Source organism: Strix uralensis, chromosome 11 (assembly GCF_047716275.1).
Source record: "Strix uralensis isolate ZFMK-TIS-50842 chromosome 11, bStrUra1, whole genome shotgun sequence".
In the NCBI taxonomy this organism is placed as follows: domain Eukaryota; kingdom Metazoa; phylum Chordata; class Aves; order Strigiformes; family Strigidae; genus Strix; species Strix uralensis.
Window position 1 is genome coordinate 4,567,318 of NC_133982.1, and position 16,793 is coordinate 4,584,110.

General features: G+C 47.6%; 1 protein-coding gene across 1 annotated transcript in view; it reads right to left on the reverse strand.

Annotated features, from left to right (window-relative positions):
* Positions 1 to 879: 879 nt before the first annotated feature.
* Positions 880 to 16,793, reverse strand: part of SIN3A (SIN3 transcription regulator family member A) — a 34,299-nt gene continuing 18,385 nt past the window's right edge. The window contains exons 10-21 of the mRNA XM_074880646.1: positions 16,134 to 16,252; positions 13,851 to 14,061; positions 11,648 to 11,764; positions 10,701 to 10,939; positions 9,319 to 9,502; positions 8,565 to 9,138; positions 7,896 to 8,065; positions 6,639 to 6,812; positions 5,702 to 5,794; positions 5,285 to 5,379; positions 4,519 to 4,726; positions 880 to 2,115 (exon numbers count right to left, since the gene is read on the reverse strand). Of these exons, the coding sequence (XP_074736747.1) occupies positions 1,885 to 2,115; positions 4,519 to 4,726; positions 5,285 to 5,379; positions 5,702 to 5,794; positions 6,639 to 6,812; positions 7,896 to 8,065; positions 8,565 to 9,138; positions 9,319 to 9,502; positions 10,701 to 10,939; positions 11,648 to 11,764; positions 13,851 to 14,061; positions 16,134 to 16,252 (2,415 nt within the window). The 3' untranslated portion in view covers positions 880 to 1,884. The remainder of the gene's footprint in view (positions 2,116 to 4,518; positions 4,727 to 5,284; positions 5,380 to 5,701; positions 5,795 to 6,638; positions 6,813 to 7,895; positions 8,066 to 8,564; positions 9,139 to 9,318; positions 9,503 to 10,700; positions 10,940 to 11,647; positions 11,765 to 13,850; positions 14,062 to 16,133; positions 16,253 to 16,793) is intronic.

Here is a 16,793-nt window from a genome sequence, read left to right on the forward strand (position 1 = left end):
GGCACATGTCCCTCTCGGGACCCACTCCCCAGCTTCTCCCCGTGGAAGGGAGGGCAGTTCCAGTGCTGGGAGGAGACTACCTGCTGTCTTGGAAAAAAAATAAATCCCTGGGAGAGGTTTAAGCAGCGGCAAAGCCTTGCTCACGGCTCCCTAGCCAGGGACGACGGAAGCCGTTTTGGGTGCTTAAGACTGGCAGCATGGGTTTGTGCAAGGAAAGCTGCCTCCTTTGAGGAGGAGAGACAGTGCAGTTGTGTCTGTCGTGGCTTACGAAGTCCATGCCGACTTCTTTTTTTAAAATCAGAATCTTCCCCCGTGTTTTAAATATCTGCCAGCGCTAAACTTCTATACTTAAAAAAATATATATCCCATATGCAGATTTCACTAGTGAAATGCACCGAGACCCGCCCCAGCCCCTTGCCCTTCTCTTGCACGCACGCACACACACAAACACACACGCAGAGCAGCTCTATCAAATACTGGTTTGGTACTTCAGATGATGTTCTCTCCAATACTGAGAGGGAAAAATACATCAGCACAATCAACCCCAGCTAAGTAGCTCAGCAACACTTCCCAAAAGCGAAGGTCCTTGGAGCTGGAAGACTAGGTGGATAAAAATTACCCACCAGGAAAAACAAAAATTAAAAAAAAATTAAAATTATATACTATATATTTATATATCTTAACAGGCTGCTTATACCTCGGTTGTGTTAACCACAAAACACACACACTGCCTCTGCTTTTTCCTCTCAGATTGTGAAGCCAATCATTTAAAATGGTCGGATGTGCCCCCCCTCCCCTTCCCCACCCAAAAACTGCATGCTGCATGGTGCCTTTCAGACCAGGAACAGGGCTGTGGGTGAGCGAGTGTCTTCCTCCAGTTAAGAACAAAGACATTGTTTTTATTTACAAAAAAAGGAGAAAAAAGTTTCCACACAAAAGCACTACAATGATAACTCCCTTTGGTAAAAAGTGTAATAAATGTCTCCGTCGGTCTGTCTGTCGGTACTAATTCTCAAGCCACCTGGTACTATGGTACACAAGAAGCTAGTACAGTTATGCTAGCACATCAAGCATACTTCCTTTAATTAAAAAAAAAAAAAAAACAACCAAAAAAAACCAAAAAAAATTGACAATTTGTACATTTATTTACAAAAAAGGAGGGGAACATGTTAAAATCGTGTTGTTCTCTGTTGTGTGTGTGTACGTACATGTGTGTGAAAAGCTGGTGCATGGCACTAGGAGAGACTAGTAAACAAGCAGGTACAAAAAAAAAAAAAAAAAACAAAACAGTTCCACTGGCACTAGAAAGGACAGACCGATCTGCACGGGGTGAGTCCAGCCTGGGAGGGAGGAGAGGGAGGCGAGAGGAACCCAGGGTCCGCTCCATGAGGTGGCTGGCGTGGGGCTGCCCCATGGCCCCGCGCAGGAGCCCGGCCGGCCGGCGGCAGCGTAAAGAGAGGAGAATCCGGTCGCGACAGGCACCTGGGGATTTCGGGACACATCCAAGCGGTCTGGTCGTGGAGAGCCTCCGGTTCTCTTCCCTCGCCGCTCAGGGCCTCTGGGGAGTCAAAGCCTCAACACTGCTGGTGTGTACGAGCTCGTTGTGTTTCTCTGGGATGGCTCAGTTCAGAGCAGGGTCCTTCCCGCCCTCCGGGGACGCGTGCCGAAGTCAAAGGGCCGGTGGCCCACGGTCCCAGCGGGCGCCAGCGGAGACCCACGTCCCTATAGGGAATCCCGCTGGTGACAGGTTGTACCAGCCACGCACTAGTCAAGTGGCCATGTTACGGAGATACACAGTGAGGGGAGAAAGGCATCTTCCTCCTTTCCTTGATGCGCGCACACACACACACATCTCCGGGGCTCTTCCCTTGCCCCGGGGGAGTTTTATGGTGTCTTGAATATCGTGCCGTATTTGACGCGGTACTTGTTAATGCTCACAAAGTGCAGGGTCTCTGTGTCACAGGTGGTGGTGCAGGGCACCAAGCCCTCCAACCCTTCGCCCATTAGCCACTTGTTTGTCTCGGCTGCCATTTCGCGGGGCACGTGCTCCTTGGTCCATTTGTCCACCCAGGCCTGGAACCGCTGGTGCAGGCGCTTGCTCACTCTTTCGTGGGACTACAGAAATAGGAAGAGGGGTTAGAAAAAGGTGGTTTTAGCCCCCAGACCGCAGCGTTACGCAAAGCTCGGCTGCAGGTTGACACAACCAAGGGGATCAACAGCCAGAGGGAATTTGTAACGCAGACACCGGCCCTTGCTAACAACTTAGGAAAAGCTCTGATAAAGACCCCCACGTCTCCTCTCCAAAGCAATTACAGTAGCAAAATGAAGTCAGAAATACCAAAAGGTTTATGCTCTTTGTTTAATACAGCAGCTCTCAGGTTGGGGACACAGCACACATCCCGCGGGAGCCCAAGAGCTGCATGCCCAGCAGGGAATCCCTTCTGCACTGCCCAAAAGACGCTGCCACCGCCTCCTTAAGCAGCCAGGAGCCAAGGTAGACCCCGGAGCAGGTAAGCCCTGCTCTTCTCCCCAGCCCTCGGGGTCTGCCTCCAGCCCCCCACGGAGGGGCACGGTCCCAGCAGAGAGCAAGCTCAACATGCATGTCATGTCACAGGACCCAACTGCTATGGAAAATTAAGAACTGGGTCAGGTCTAAAAGGTTTGAGAACCACTGGCTTAACAGAAGCATCAGGAGAGGAAAAACTGTGCACATTTTTGAGTAAGAGCATCTGCTTAAGGAATGTAAAATCCAGGACAGATGGTTTAAAGCCATGGCTTGAAAGCCATGAGTACAGGCATAACTGAAAACAGCAAATATAATTAAACCTCAAGATTAAAACAATGTCTTTTATTATTTGTTTTGTTCTTCTCCTGAAGACTGACTGCTTCTCAGTGTTAACTGTTAACTCCAATAGATTTGTAGTTCCATGTAGCTTCTGCAGCTCATTCAGTGTACTTTGGTAACCAAGGGGCTATGCTGTATGCTATATATTTAACAGTTCAATAATTTGACTTATGTTCGGATTCTCTGTGAAAAGCAGCAGCACATAGTATGTGTATGAGCTTACTTTTCCTTGAGGTTTGTGCCGGTTGAATGGGATAGATGGAATCCAATCAAAATCCTTAGTATGAATGCAAGTTTAACTAAATTACTTTACAACTAATGAAATAAAAACTATTATTTGTATTTCATGAGCAAGAAACAGATGGTAAGTAGTTGTTTTGAAAGTCTAATATATGACTAAACCAGAGCTGTGAAGGATGAGCCTCTTGGGTACCTCTGCTTTTAGTTGCTTAAGTCAGTAACTTTTGCCTGAATCTGGCAGGCTTCACTTTCTTTTACATTCTAAGCAATGGCATTCTGCTTAACATTGTGTTTTAAACAGATGATAATAAAATTATAGTGAAGTATTTCAAACCTCGAGTCTTAAGTAGCCAGACTAGAACTGGAGTTTGCTGTTAAACTCCCTCCTTTTCTCTGTTGGCTGGAAATACTCCCATGGGAGGAGAAAAGTAACCGAGTGTCAAAGTGTTCAGAAGACCAGATCAGCTTTCTCCAACTGAATTCTCCTGAATTTGGCCAATCTGGAGTCACAGGCTGTTTTCAGCTTGAATAAACCTCAACCTTTACAGCTCAAGAACAGCCGGAGAGCCAACACTTCCTTCCCCTCCTTCATCTCCACTCCCCTGCCTCCCCACCCATCCCACTCACCTCCTCCTTCCCTTGTCCCAACAGTTGCTTTTTGGCACAGAGAACCAAAAGCAAATTTGAGTAACTTCAAAAAAGTCGAATTCCAATTTAAATCAGCAATCATAAGCATTGACTGCTAGATGTGAGATGTCACTGACCCTTGGGTCCAGGACTTCCAAGCCCCAGAAAAATACCCATGTGGACTTTTCTGTACAGGTGACCTCACCGCTCCCATCCTTGTCACAAAACCAGCTTTTCTGGAGCTGCTGCCACATGCTGGCTGTGCTCTGTCATGTGGGAGCGACCGAAGGACTCCCGCTCTCTTGTGACTCTGGGGATGGGAAACGATGAGGGGATGGTACCCAGAGGGATCCAGGGGGACAGAGGGCATTTGATGCTCTGCATTCTGATTCCTCTTTGGGGAAGCACTGGAAGAACAGGCACTCTCAGACATCACCACAAGAACATGCAGAAGACAGGTCTTCCCTAAAACAGGGGGACCACCACCCATGGGAAGCACCTCTTGGAAGAGATTTGAGCGCTTACGCTTGACACCACTGTCCTACCATAATAAAACACTCTGGAAAGAAGGGAGGAGAGGTGGGAGGACGATGAAAGTCAGAGGTGGAAGACAAAAGATTATGCCTTAGGAACATCCAGATGTTTAGTGCCTTGGGAGGACAAAATAGAGTACCATCCTCCTGGCAACACAAAGACAGCTAAATGTTACTGATCAGGATCCCCAAGGACATTTCATCTCGAGACTCCCCACCTGACCTTTGGGAGCAGGGGGTCCCAGGAAACACCAGCTGCCCACTCGCTCCTACCTGCTGAGCTCGCAGCAGAGCGGTCCTCCTGTACATGTAATCCTCCGATTTGATCACGTACACCATCTTATAGGAGTTCAGTTTGAATTTACACTCCAGCTTGTCCAAGCTCTCCACGTTCTCCATGGACTTCTTACTGTTTCCCTCCTTCCCTTCCTTCTCCTGCTGCTCCCGACCACGCTGACACTTACGGATCCGCCTCAGATTCCTGCAAACCAGAGAACCCCTCTTGGAATTAGTGCTCACCCTCCAGCAGGACCAGGCTGGAGGGAGCTGGTGGATCTGTGCTGGCCACTCAAGAGCCCGGCAAACAGCTTGGAGCACAACAGTCTGTTGCAGTCATTCAGGCTCAGACCCCTATAACAAGTCAGCCCACTGGGCTTATCTCATTTCTGAGATATTCTGAGGCTACTGTGCAACCAACTCCCTGCTCATGAAGAGCTCTGATGTGACACCCACTGTTTTCAGGTAGAGGGTTACCATAAGCCAAAGCAGGACTGCCAAAAAAAACCCCAACATGGCGAGTGGCCAGCCCCAGCCCTCTCTGCTAGCCATGGACCATGCTGTCTCTCAGTCAAGGGAGAGCAGGAGCCTGGGGTGGACCCACAGGCTTTCAGGATGGACAGCAGCACGGCACCTCTACACCGCACCGGCAGCTTCTGCCATGGCGTTCAAATACAGCACTGCGGTGGAGTGCAGTCGCTGCACCCGCCACGGCCCAGATACACCCGTCGGGTAGGGCTCACAGCACAGCCGGGACACTCACCTCGGCAGGAAGACCGGTTTCTGGGCCAGGTGCTCCCGGAGCTCAGGGGAGGTAGAATCGGAGTTGACGTACCGCTCCACGTAGTCTGACCAGCGCTGGAAGCGAGCACAGAGCAGAGATCAGCCACTGCCTTCCCACCCAGCGACACGGGATGGTTGAACACAAGGTTGCTTTTGAAGGCTCCGTGCATCTTATCCCCAAAAAGGCAGGTTCAACATTTCTCTAAATGGTTTTGAGGGTTTTCTAATACAAAATAAGCCAAGAAGGATTTGCCTACTCACATCACGGAAAGTTTTATGGCATGTTCTTGATGTTTCTTTATCTTGCGCTAACAGACCACAACAACAGTCGACTGGACGCCCTCGTCCAGCGCACCCCTGACCATCACAGTCAGCTCCCTGGACAAGCTGCTCTTACCTCTGCTTCTACAGGGTCATCAGAGTTCTCCTCTTCCGTGTCCAGCAATTCAATGGTTAACTGAACTTGACCTCTGCTCTGAATGAACATCAGCTATAAAGAAAAGGCAGAAAGGACTTCAGTAAGAGATTTCAAATAGAAAAAACAATCCTCCTGGGGTAAAGGGAGAATGAAGCAAGTTGGCATAGTTTTAAGGGAAAAAAAAAACGGCTTCCCACATGCCTGACAGCAAAGGGAAAACACTAGCCAGATTGCACAACTTTGAGGAACAGAAAAATTGTAAAGGTTTTTGAAAAACTCTCTTGTTGTTTTTGGAGCAGTGTGGGTCCTTCTTGAGCCCCCAAAATAAGTTTGAGGGTAAGGGAAGAGACTATACACGCAGGCTTTTATCCAAAGTACTTTACTTGCTCAGAAAGGGCCTGACCACTTCCTGCATCTTAGGCGAAGGAAGTATGGATTTGATTAGCACAGTGCACCAGGTTTATTTAGCAATATATGCGGTCAGCAATGATTTAATGCCCAGTCAGTATTAGCAGATGTCCCCACAGTTAACAAAGATTGAGACACAAGAGAAATGGGAGAGTTTGAGCTGACAAATTAAAACGGGTGACAGCAAAGCAGTCAGTATGATACAACCCAAAGATGTTGTGAAGCACAAGGGATATTCCTTGCTATTCCAGGAAATCCATTTCTCCCTGAAATCCTGTTTCTGAGGGGCCTTTACAGAAGCATAACCTATCCCCCCAGCTATGTGCCAAAAGCTGGGGGACATGCCACCAAAACTTTCCTTTCAACTTTCAGAGCTATGGAAAGTCCTCAGCGCTCTTGGGTGCCTAAACAAGGCTCATTTTTTAAAGGACTGGTACTTCTCCCTTCCTAAAAGGCATCTCCCTCACTGCTTGCTGCTTTTACACCACAGTTCTCAGCCTGGCTTTACCTTGAAACAGTTCTCCTCTGACATGAGCTGCTCAGCTTTGCGCTGGTACGCGGCCTCCAGAAGAGTACGAGAAGACTGGGAAGCGAGAAGACCTCCTGTGGCTCCGTTGTTGTTCTCTGACAGGTAGAGGTCTGTTACCTGCACGCAGATCTCATCGCTCACTATGTGCTGGAGCTGCAAAAAGGAAGATCACAGGGAAGGTGTTTGTCAGGGAGTGTGCTACATGCCCATCAGCACAGAAAGAAAAAAAAGATGTAACCATGGGTTTAAGCCCAAGGAAAAAAAAAAAAAAAAGACTGAAAAAGCACGAGTTTAAGGCTACATTTTTAGTAACAACTTCTAGTTGCAGATGATCTCTGCTGCTATGTAAAAAAAGACAGTATCTTTAAAAAAATTAGCAGGTGGCAAAGTACAGCTACTCAGAAAAACTACAGGCAGGGAACATCCTGATCAGCAGCAGGGGAGGAAGGGCTAGAGCACTGTGACATAGTGTATCCCCTCCACAGCAAGGAGCTGCTCCTGTGTCTGAGGAGAAGGGTGGGAGATTTAGTATCAAATCCTTACTTTGTACAAGTTTAAGAATCAAAAGTCTCTCAACTGTCTTTTGAATTCAGTTAATCTCTGGACTGAAGTGAAGGAGTTCTGAAAAGCAGCTCTACCCTTCTGAAAGAGGAAAGGCCTTTCAAGCCATTTCACTTCCAGCCCCTTGTGCCTGTTTTTGTTCTTTATGCTACAAAAAGGCACATGAAGAATTTTTCCCTTGGTCACACATTCTTCCTACCAGCCCAATAAAAGGACTAAACAGCCAAAATGAGCTACTTAAACAGCCAGATAAAGGAGACAAAGGTTTTTAGAAAAGGCATGCACTGTTCCTACAGCACTGGTGAAAAGGAAAGAAATTATTTAAATGTCATTTAATTATTTTTCAAAGCTAAAGCAAGATTAATTAGCTCTGGAGACACTTTGAAGTTGAATACTTGTATCCTGAGACTTCTGGAAAACAAAGGGAGAACCCTATATGCACAGAGAGGATATTCTCAATAGTTTAAATACATCAGAAATTACCTTTTATCACGTCTCTTTACATGAGTGTTTGAGCTGGGTTAAAAAACACCCAGAATTTACCTGCTTAGCCTTGAAATTAGGCATACAACACTCCCCCTACAATGTGGGCCTGGGCTCTCACCGCAGCAAACAACCTGGCTGCTTTCTCTAGCCCGGACCATCCACCCTCCATCAGCCTCTGCTGGCAGTCACCTGTCGAACAATGCTCTGGATCAGCTTGTCCATGGTAAAGGCAATGTAGGCGTGAATGGTGAACATTTCGCGCAAGGAGTCCTCGTACTGCGACGAGTCCATGTTCCCATCCAGGAGGTTGCGCACCATGTCCAGGAAGGCCGGGTAATAATCCTCAACATCGATGTCCACTGCAACAAGAGAGAATGGGAGATGAACACATTGCCCCAGAAAGGGTTGCTCTGAGTTTTGGTCCTCAGACCACCCATTCAAGCTGAAGTGTTACTGGAATAGGCTTCAATTTGCCTTTTATAGACATTTGAATGTGTCCTTTTAAGACCAAGAGTACTTTTATAATCTCGTGCTTCCTAGCTCTGGCCTCCTATATGAGGTTTTTATTTCTGAAAGACTACTTAAAAAGTTTTAGTTAGGGAACTCAAAGATAAGTGTAAAATGAAATCTCTTAAGAAGAAACTGCTCCATATTACCGTTCTGCACTTTGAGTCCCACATACCCCACACCTTCCCATCTCCTCCCTCAATTCAGTGCTGCCCAGTGATAATGAAAGCGAGATCCCCCCATCTTAAAGGGTCATCGCTCTAACATGCCTGAAGACACCAAACAAGCTCTGTCAACGTGCTACGAACAGAAGCATCTTTCTTCCCCAGCCTCCCACCAGAAGTCACTCACTAGGCTCCTTCAGTCGCAGCTGGATGGCAGGACTGTCGCTCTTGTCTCGCTTTATGCCCAGCACTTCCCTTTCCCACTCCCTTTCCCGTGTCTCCTCTTCGATCTGCCGCTCGGCCTGGGTGCAGATCCTCAGCAGCCGCAAGCACAGGATCTGATGCAGCCGCATGAATATGTACCAGTTGCTGTTCACGTAGAAGAGATTGTAGACCTCATCCATGCCCCGCAGCTTCTGGGCCGTCGTGTTGTTGAACATCAGCTTGGTTTTGGGAGGACTGCCCCCAACACCATTGTGCTTTTTTGCAGCCCCAGTAGCTTCGTCCACATCCATTTCCTCTTCTTCCTCCTCTTCCACATCCGAGAGTTCGCCTCGCTGAGCAAACAGCAGGTCTGGAATGAAGTGATACATGATCTGCTTGATTTTGTACTTGTCCTCTTTCTGGATTCCCGTCTGCCGCTTCACATGGTGGATGATGAGAGAGGCGGCATCTTCCAGGATCTGCTTGTCTTCATAGGCTAGTGATAGGTGTGGGCCTGTGGGGACCCCTGCATTGTCTTCTGAAGCCTGCTCTTGCCTCTACAAATGAGAAACAGCACAAAAATTAGTCCCAAGCACCTCTCTCCACCCAAGACCTTTCAGAAACCTCTGCCGGTGGCGCAGACTTCCCCTCTCATTGAGTGGTGAGGAACAGGAACTGAAACTGCACTTGCAAAGTACATAAGCTTGAGGGACAAAAACTATTGGTGACCATCTTACCTCATCATAGATGCTTTCAATCTCATTGAGGAGACTCTTTGACCTCAGGACCTTGGTATCATTCTGCTTGAAGTTGATGCCCTGGTGGTCCAAGGATTTCAGGTAATACTTCTCATTCTGCTCTCGCCAGACTTTATTAAACCCTCTCTGGGCTTCTCGCCACTCTTCCTCTTTCATCTTTAACCTTGGATCAAGAAAACAAGGGTGAGCCAAGAGGTGTACTCTGAGCACGTAAGGAGAACCTAGGCCCGTGGTTCCTGGCCAGTGTTGAGAAGAGCTGAACTCCTTAAGAAATAGGCATAAAGGAAAGCCGTCCCACAGAACGGAGCTTCACAGGAGGAGCACCCTGCACATGCTCTTCTGAGGAAACCCTCCTGGGTTTCTTTCATGTCTAAGTAACACCACTCAGGAACAAAGTAGCTTCAAGGCTTGTGCTTCCCCTCGCACATGCCAGAATAGCTAGAGGGCTTAGTGTCTCTCTAGCCCCACTGTCCTCAGCAGCGACAGGGGCTGAAGGGATGGGAGAGCCACAGGAGCTGGCCCAGGTCTCTCAGAAATCCCAAGGTTGTGTAGCTCCAGCTGCTGAAAAGGGGCAGCTTAGTTTGGATGATTAACAAAGTTATCACCTTGCAGTATGGACACCTGAGCTTCCTGGGAACAGACTCCTGAACCTCGACTCAGTATCTCAAGCAAAGCACCCCTGATGCAGCTCAAGACCCAGCTCACAGGAAGAGTGTCCTCGCAGCAGGGTGGGGAAACTGTGGCCTTTCAGCAAGGTGTCCTGGGCAAGGCTGTTACCCCCAGCCCTGAGAGCCCTGAGACACAGGACCAACAGTCCCACAGAGATGAGAAGTAGCTGGGGAAGAGTATCTCCTGCTTACACATCTCCTCGAGCTTCCCCAAGGAGTTGCAGCATCCACTCCCTTTTCTTGACCAAGGAAGGGGAGGTTGACAACAGAAACCAGACTGGGAATCTGCGGGTAGCACAGCCACCGCAATCTGAGCCTACAGTCACGTACAGCCGCGGGATTTGGAAAGTGATCAAATTGAGTCCATGAACAATCCACACAGTACAGCCAGTTTCCTCATCTTACACACGATGCTGACACTGGAGGAGAAACAAGGATTAAGAGGAGACAACAAAAGCTCTACTTCCCTCTAGCTGAGCTGTAAGGCTTTTGTTTCAGAAGAGTAATTCCCTCTTTCTAGGTGATCATTATGTAACACAGCAACTGACCAGAACATAAAATGTACTTCTTAATTTACAGCCTTGTGGTGGTCACACCCTTTAGGGGCAGAAATTAGCTACTTTTACATAAACCTGGATCAGTGCGTTACCCTTTGGTAGAGTCCCCGGGGCAGGGTGCTAGAGCAGTCAGTACCTTTTCAGTACAATGGGAACAGCCACGGATGGGTTCTTCCGAAGTCCATCAATGATGTCAGCTGCTTTGTCAGCATATATCCTCTGGAGAGCCTTGCGGTGGATCACCTCCGAAGTGCCACCCAGAGTGTTGTCCAGCCGGAATTTGGCCTGTTCCTCCGCAGACAAACGCGAGAGTTTCTTTTGGATTGCCTCAAGGACGCGGATCGTTGCCAGGTTGGTCTCCAAGACAACATCCAGCTGAAGCAAACAGTGCGTTACCATCGTTGAATAGACAAAACACGATACTTAACAGAGGCTACATTTAAGTGACATGAAACAAGAAGCCCTGCATGTTTAACAAGGTGTACTCGAGCAGCAGTTTCCATGTTCGGCTGCTCTAAAATAACCCAATTATATTTTATCTGCTACCTAGATAATACTGCATAAGAATTTAAAGGCTACCAGAATGATACTGTTCAGAAATTACATCTTCCACCTGGGAATAGAACACAATTGACAGTTACTCTACAAAAGGACATGCTGAATCTGAGCGTATTCAGGTAATTGCCAAGCTAACTTCCATTTCAAGTCAAGACGTCAATCATTTAACATCCTGAACGTATTGCTTTTCAGATTATTACAGGGGAATGCATGTTCTCGTGCACTACGTGGGCAGTAAGAACAGAAAAGATGCATCGATTATATGCTGGCCATTGAACGGTTTCATCTGGACCTCTGCACAAAAAGTGAGGGGCAGGCAGGGGCGTAGTTTGGAGCAGGAGGTGGTTATACAGCTGCTGCTTCTTGCATTAAGAGAACACAAGCTTTTATGCAAAAAACAGGTGACAGGCACACAATAAAAACAGATTCTAAGCAGTAGTATTAAAGGTATAATTATATCAAGATTGTTAACTATTCACAGAAGCCCAAGCTTTCCAAGACATGAATCAAGGAAAAACTATTTACCTCAAAACGTTCATCCTCACACCTGTAGATGTGCTCTTCGTATTGCGTCTTCTTGGAGCTCACAAACGTGGAGTCTTCGGACCACGACGGGAAGGAGACCCAGGTGTCATTCAAAACCTTGAGAGAGACAAGAGTCACAGTCAGTCTTTGAGGGGGTCACACTCATCCGACTCTGAGCCCAGTCTTCTGACAGAAGGATATAATTCCCCAGCTGGAAAAACTGTGTGCCCCTTCCAAAGCCCAGCATTCAGGGCACAACCCCAAACAGCCAGAACCAAATTGTTCAGGCAGTCTGCAAAATTCATTAGCTGGACTTGTCAGAAAAAACTTGCAAGGGAAGAGAAAAAGAAAGGTGAAAGAAGCTTTTCCGTTACTTCAGATTAGTCGACTGCAACCAGCTGGTTCCTCGTGATTCACCTTCAACAACACTGGGTGGTCATCACATCAGACATGACTGTTAGACAGTACGTGGTTTCTACCTCCAAATAAGGCTAATTGGGAATATAAATCCATACCCCAGCAACACCTTTCCTGACAAAGCAGCTGAGCACCTGCAGCTTTCACCACCTCCAAAACAGGAACAGAACATTCAAAAAAACCTCAAAGAGGCCAAAGGCAAAGAAACAAGGATTTTGGCAGGCAGCCTTGGAAGTCAGGCTCAATCTTCATAAACCCAAAGCCTGAACAACTGAGTCATTAGATTCTCACAGCAAGAAAAGTTCATAACTGCATCACACAAGACACTTTTGAGAGACATGTCAGGATTTAAGATTAAAAACTTGCAATTGTCTTTTGCCCAGGTGGTTTTCACTATTTTGCCACCACTGCTAACTGCATGACTTGATCGCCTACATTCGTCCTCCCCATCTCTCAAGGAGCAGAAGTACATAAAACCCATGATGTTCCCAAATGGCAATCTCCTTGCTATTTGTTGCGTGTGCCACTGCTGACTGGAGTCACCCAGGGAAGGGATTTCTGGGGCTCTCTCCTCCTCCAGTGAGTGCTCTTAAGTGGCGTGCTTATTAACTGGCCTTCAGCAAGAGTCCTGCTCACTCATCTCCAAAACATTACCTTCAACACCAGTGAAGGAACAGGATCAGCCAGTACCATTCCCACTTTGATCAAAAGGTCATTACAACACATTAAAGGACTCCATGAGTACATCTGAACCCGCAGGACTTCGTTGAGAGACCAACTCTGACTCTTAACCAAGGAGGCCGGTTCCCTGTAGGGACCCGATTTCCCAAAGCAACGCACCATTTCTCAAGACAAGAGGTCGTCTTAGCGTTTCAGGTAGAAAGAAAGAAGTGTGTGAGGGATATGTAGGAGAATCTGTCTACAGAAGATGTGATTTTCTTTTAAAGTTGGAGAGATAACTCTGAAAGCAGACTAAGCAGGAATTTGGGTAAAAAGGTAGTAATAATCTTGAATTACATAATACCTTGTAAAAGATGCCAGAGATCACATTAAGACCATACAGAAAACTAGTTCTGTCATTTCCTACTTGGGAGTGTTTAAGTTTGTAATCTTAATGTTCTTTTCACAGGTTATACTATGTAAAACATGTAACTAATGCCCTTACATTTTATTTAAGTAGTTAAACGTCACAACTATTTGGTGGTTTGTTTCTTTTTCCAGCTGCTCCCCAACACGTCATGCAACCCCTTCACAAGCACCACTGGAGAAGAGCTGATGTCAGCCATCAAAGCCACGTGGGTATCGTAACTCCCAGCCAGCTTCCAGCATAACCCATTCCTAGACTGATGCCTCACCCCGTGCAATAGTTTCTGGACACCATCCAGGTGTTTGCAGGAGTGCCAAGCGCTCACTCGCCACTAGAACACCTCGGGGTGTGCTCACCTCAGGCTGCGACACGTCCCGTGATGGTCCCGAGCCAGGATGGCATGCCCGCGCACGCCTGGGTGCCGGAGCAGCACGGCTCAGTGCTGGATCAGTGCTAACCAGGCAACTGCCCAGCCCCAGCTCCATGCCCAGCGCCAGTTCTGGGGTGCAGGCAACAGCACAACTCTGCTGCGTGAGAGCAGACGTGCCCTGACATCCCTGGGAACCTTTTCAGCATAGCGCAGGGATGCAAAATAAATTCTGTCCTGTTCTTTCATTCTGCTTGTCTTTGCTCCATCCCTCCGAGAAGGCTGAGAATAGCCTTCCCCTGTCACACAACTCCCATCTGACAGCACCTTACCTCTTTACACAGCGGAGTCCGCCCCGTGCACTTGGGTTGCTGGTAGCTCTTGGGCAAGGCTCGGTAGCTGGAGCCCAGTCTTTTACAGGAGGCATAATCTATCTCCATGGCAATCCCCTCGGTAGCGCGTTCCTTCGGATACGTCTCCATGTGAACAGACTCTTTATACCCCAGAAAGTTTTTAAACCAAGTGAACAATTCTGGGAATTTCCTAAAAATAAAATTAATGAAGTGAAAAACCAGCTAAGGAGAAATCAAACAGTGCTCAGCTGTGATGCTGAGGCTAGAACTGATTGCTACAGACTGTGTCCAAGAAGACCCTCTGAATTATCTGTCTGGTGAGAGAGGACCTTTCCGCTCAGTCCCACTTCCACAGAGCCTGATCACCACGAGTACCTGTTTGTTGGTCAGGTGGTGGATTGGTCTTTCGGTGCAACTAAGGTGCTTTCAGATTACCCCCTCATATTGCCAGGGATACACAAACAAGCACTGGTACATCCTCCACACGCCTTGTGGGTCCAGTCCCCGCAAGACAAGGGACAAGCAAGGAAGAGCAGCCAAAGCTTTCCCTGCAGGGAAGCAGTCGTTTCAGGGTCTCCCAAACTACCCCAGTAGTGAACCCGGGCCAGATTCCTAGTTGTTTGTCAACGTTCTTAACTTTAAAACAGACCTTTCCTTTCCAAAAGCAGCAAGAAGAAACGGAAAAGTGATTCTGTAACTACATGGCAAAAGGTTTCAGTGCTGAGCAATTGTTTCAACCCATGCTGCCTCCCCAGACTACACAGACCAGCACAAATTGTGAAGAAGCCTTTGCCAGCAAGGCCCAAGTTTGCCTGCTTGTAAAGTTTTCTGAAGAATTTATTAGTCTAAAGCACTGCCTCTGTTCATCTCCTCTTATCTCATGAAAAGCTCCAACAATACAAGGAATTGAACCTGTTCCTGAAGCTAACTGAATCAGTTCTCATTTATTGCTTTTTCATTACATGACAGAAGATAATGCCTAACTCCAGAGTAAGAACACTGTATTATACCTTTCCCAATACAGACATTCACTCTTATAGCTAGGAGCACAGACAGTAGATGGGAGAAATCCAGAATTTTTTGTCGAATATTTCACCTTTCCTAGCTAAAGGTAGCATCCTGCTGATGCCTGAGTAATTCCAGTGGAGCCACAGAGAGAGTGGAAGCTCCTTGGGGCAGTTTCTTTGCACAGTAGCTAGTGTAATGGGGTGCTGAACCCAATTTACGTTGCTATTGCCTTCTCCCTTGGAACCAGGAACTCAATTCGCAGAAAGAAGGAACATTAATCTTGCTGCCCACAGCTGATGAGAAGATATTGGTTGGTTTTAGCTGATTAATACAGAGTTGTTCTGTACACTACTGGCAATTATGGAAGTCATAACTCCTATTTAAACTATAGTATTCCTTATCATTTTTGGCTTCACAACAGAATTCAGCTGCTTTCTGAGTTTTAGAAATTTTAGTGAGTTTTTATCAGCACTCTTTTTTTAGGGGACATTTCCTATGTAATTAGACAGTCAGTCTTTTCTCAAACGAAATAATCTGTGATTCCAGAACAAGAGACTGCAATAACAGGCTAAATAATTCTGTTTGCTCTTCTGAAAAAGGAAGAAACACAACAAGCAGCACTGCTCTTGAATGCTGCCTGCCTGCCAATACACAGCTAGGAATCCCTCTCACCTCCTCTTGGATAAGGAATAGAAGAGGGCAGCGCATAGGAGCATGAAGTTGGAAAGAAAACTGAAGCAGGGCCCTTATTGTCCTGCTCCAATAATGGAAAAGTCTGAAAGCCTGAAGCACATGGTACTTGCACAGTACCAGCCACTGAAGGCCTTCCAAGAACTGCCAGTATCTTCCTGCCCATAGAGCAGCACGTGGCACCTCACCACGTACAATCCCGACACTCGGGCTGAGCGGGAGGGAACAGGAGATCAGAGAACGCACTGCTACAGAAGCAACTCGTGCAATCATTTAATGGACAGACAATTAAGCAGTTGCAGGCTACCCAGATAAAAGCTGAGCCAACCAACAGCAGAGGAAGCGGGCAGCGCAGGGGCACTCCATCTCAGATGTACTTTGTGGCCCAAGAAACCACCGCCCTGCTCCCAGAGCAGCATTCCTCCTCCCCTGTGCCACGCAGCCACCCGAGAGGCACTCCCCTGAACAACCACAAAGGTTAGCGTTTCTCTCCTGGCTTCCCAACAGAAACAGACCAAGCGGATTAAACTTCTCACCTCGTGTAAGGAAACTGGCTCCACTTACCCCAGGAATGGAGAAACTAGCTGCACGAGCTCAGCCCGGGAGATCACCTCCTGGTTGAAAATAACCAGGCAGCGAAGGAAGTTTTCATACGCTTCTGTGCTACGCAGAGCTTTGCGGACCTTACAGAGAGAAGAAAAGAGGAAAACAGCTGCTGTCAGGGTGAGATCAAGCTGTGTATGCTATCGCTGTCCAGGAGACCTCGATTCAGCACTGTGCTTCCCACCGATGCACAGAGATTACAAGTGGAATGAGAATGCAGATCCTCGAGTTGAACAGAGGGTCACCTGCCCCATACACAGGGCCAAGCAGATACCGACGTGAGCCACCTCGGCGCTGGGTATGCCCTGCAACACCAGCACCTGGTGCATTACTCGGACCAAAGGAGTTGCAAGTGAAGAATGAAATCCCTCAAAGAACCCCCTAACAGCCGGATTACAAGATGCTGGAATTGCAGACAACGTCAGTCATAACTCCAGCACCACAAACCCACTCAAGCTGCCTTTAAACACCAGAGAATATTGCAAGTAGGGAGCAGGGGTAAGAGACCTTGTGCCGTGGGTGATACCACTCCAGCCTCTGCTTGCATTACAGCTTGGGTTATCACAGATAAACCAGCTTATGTAACCCTTATCTTCACAGTACGAGGAAACCAAACGATTC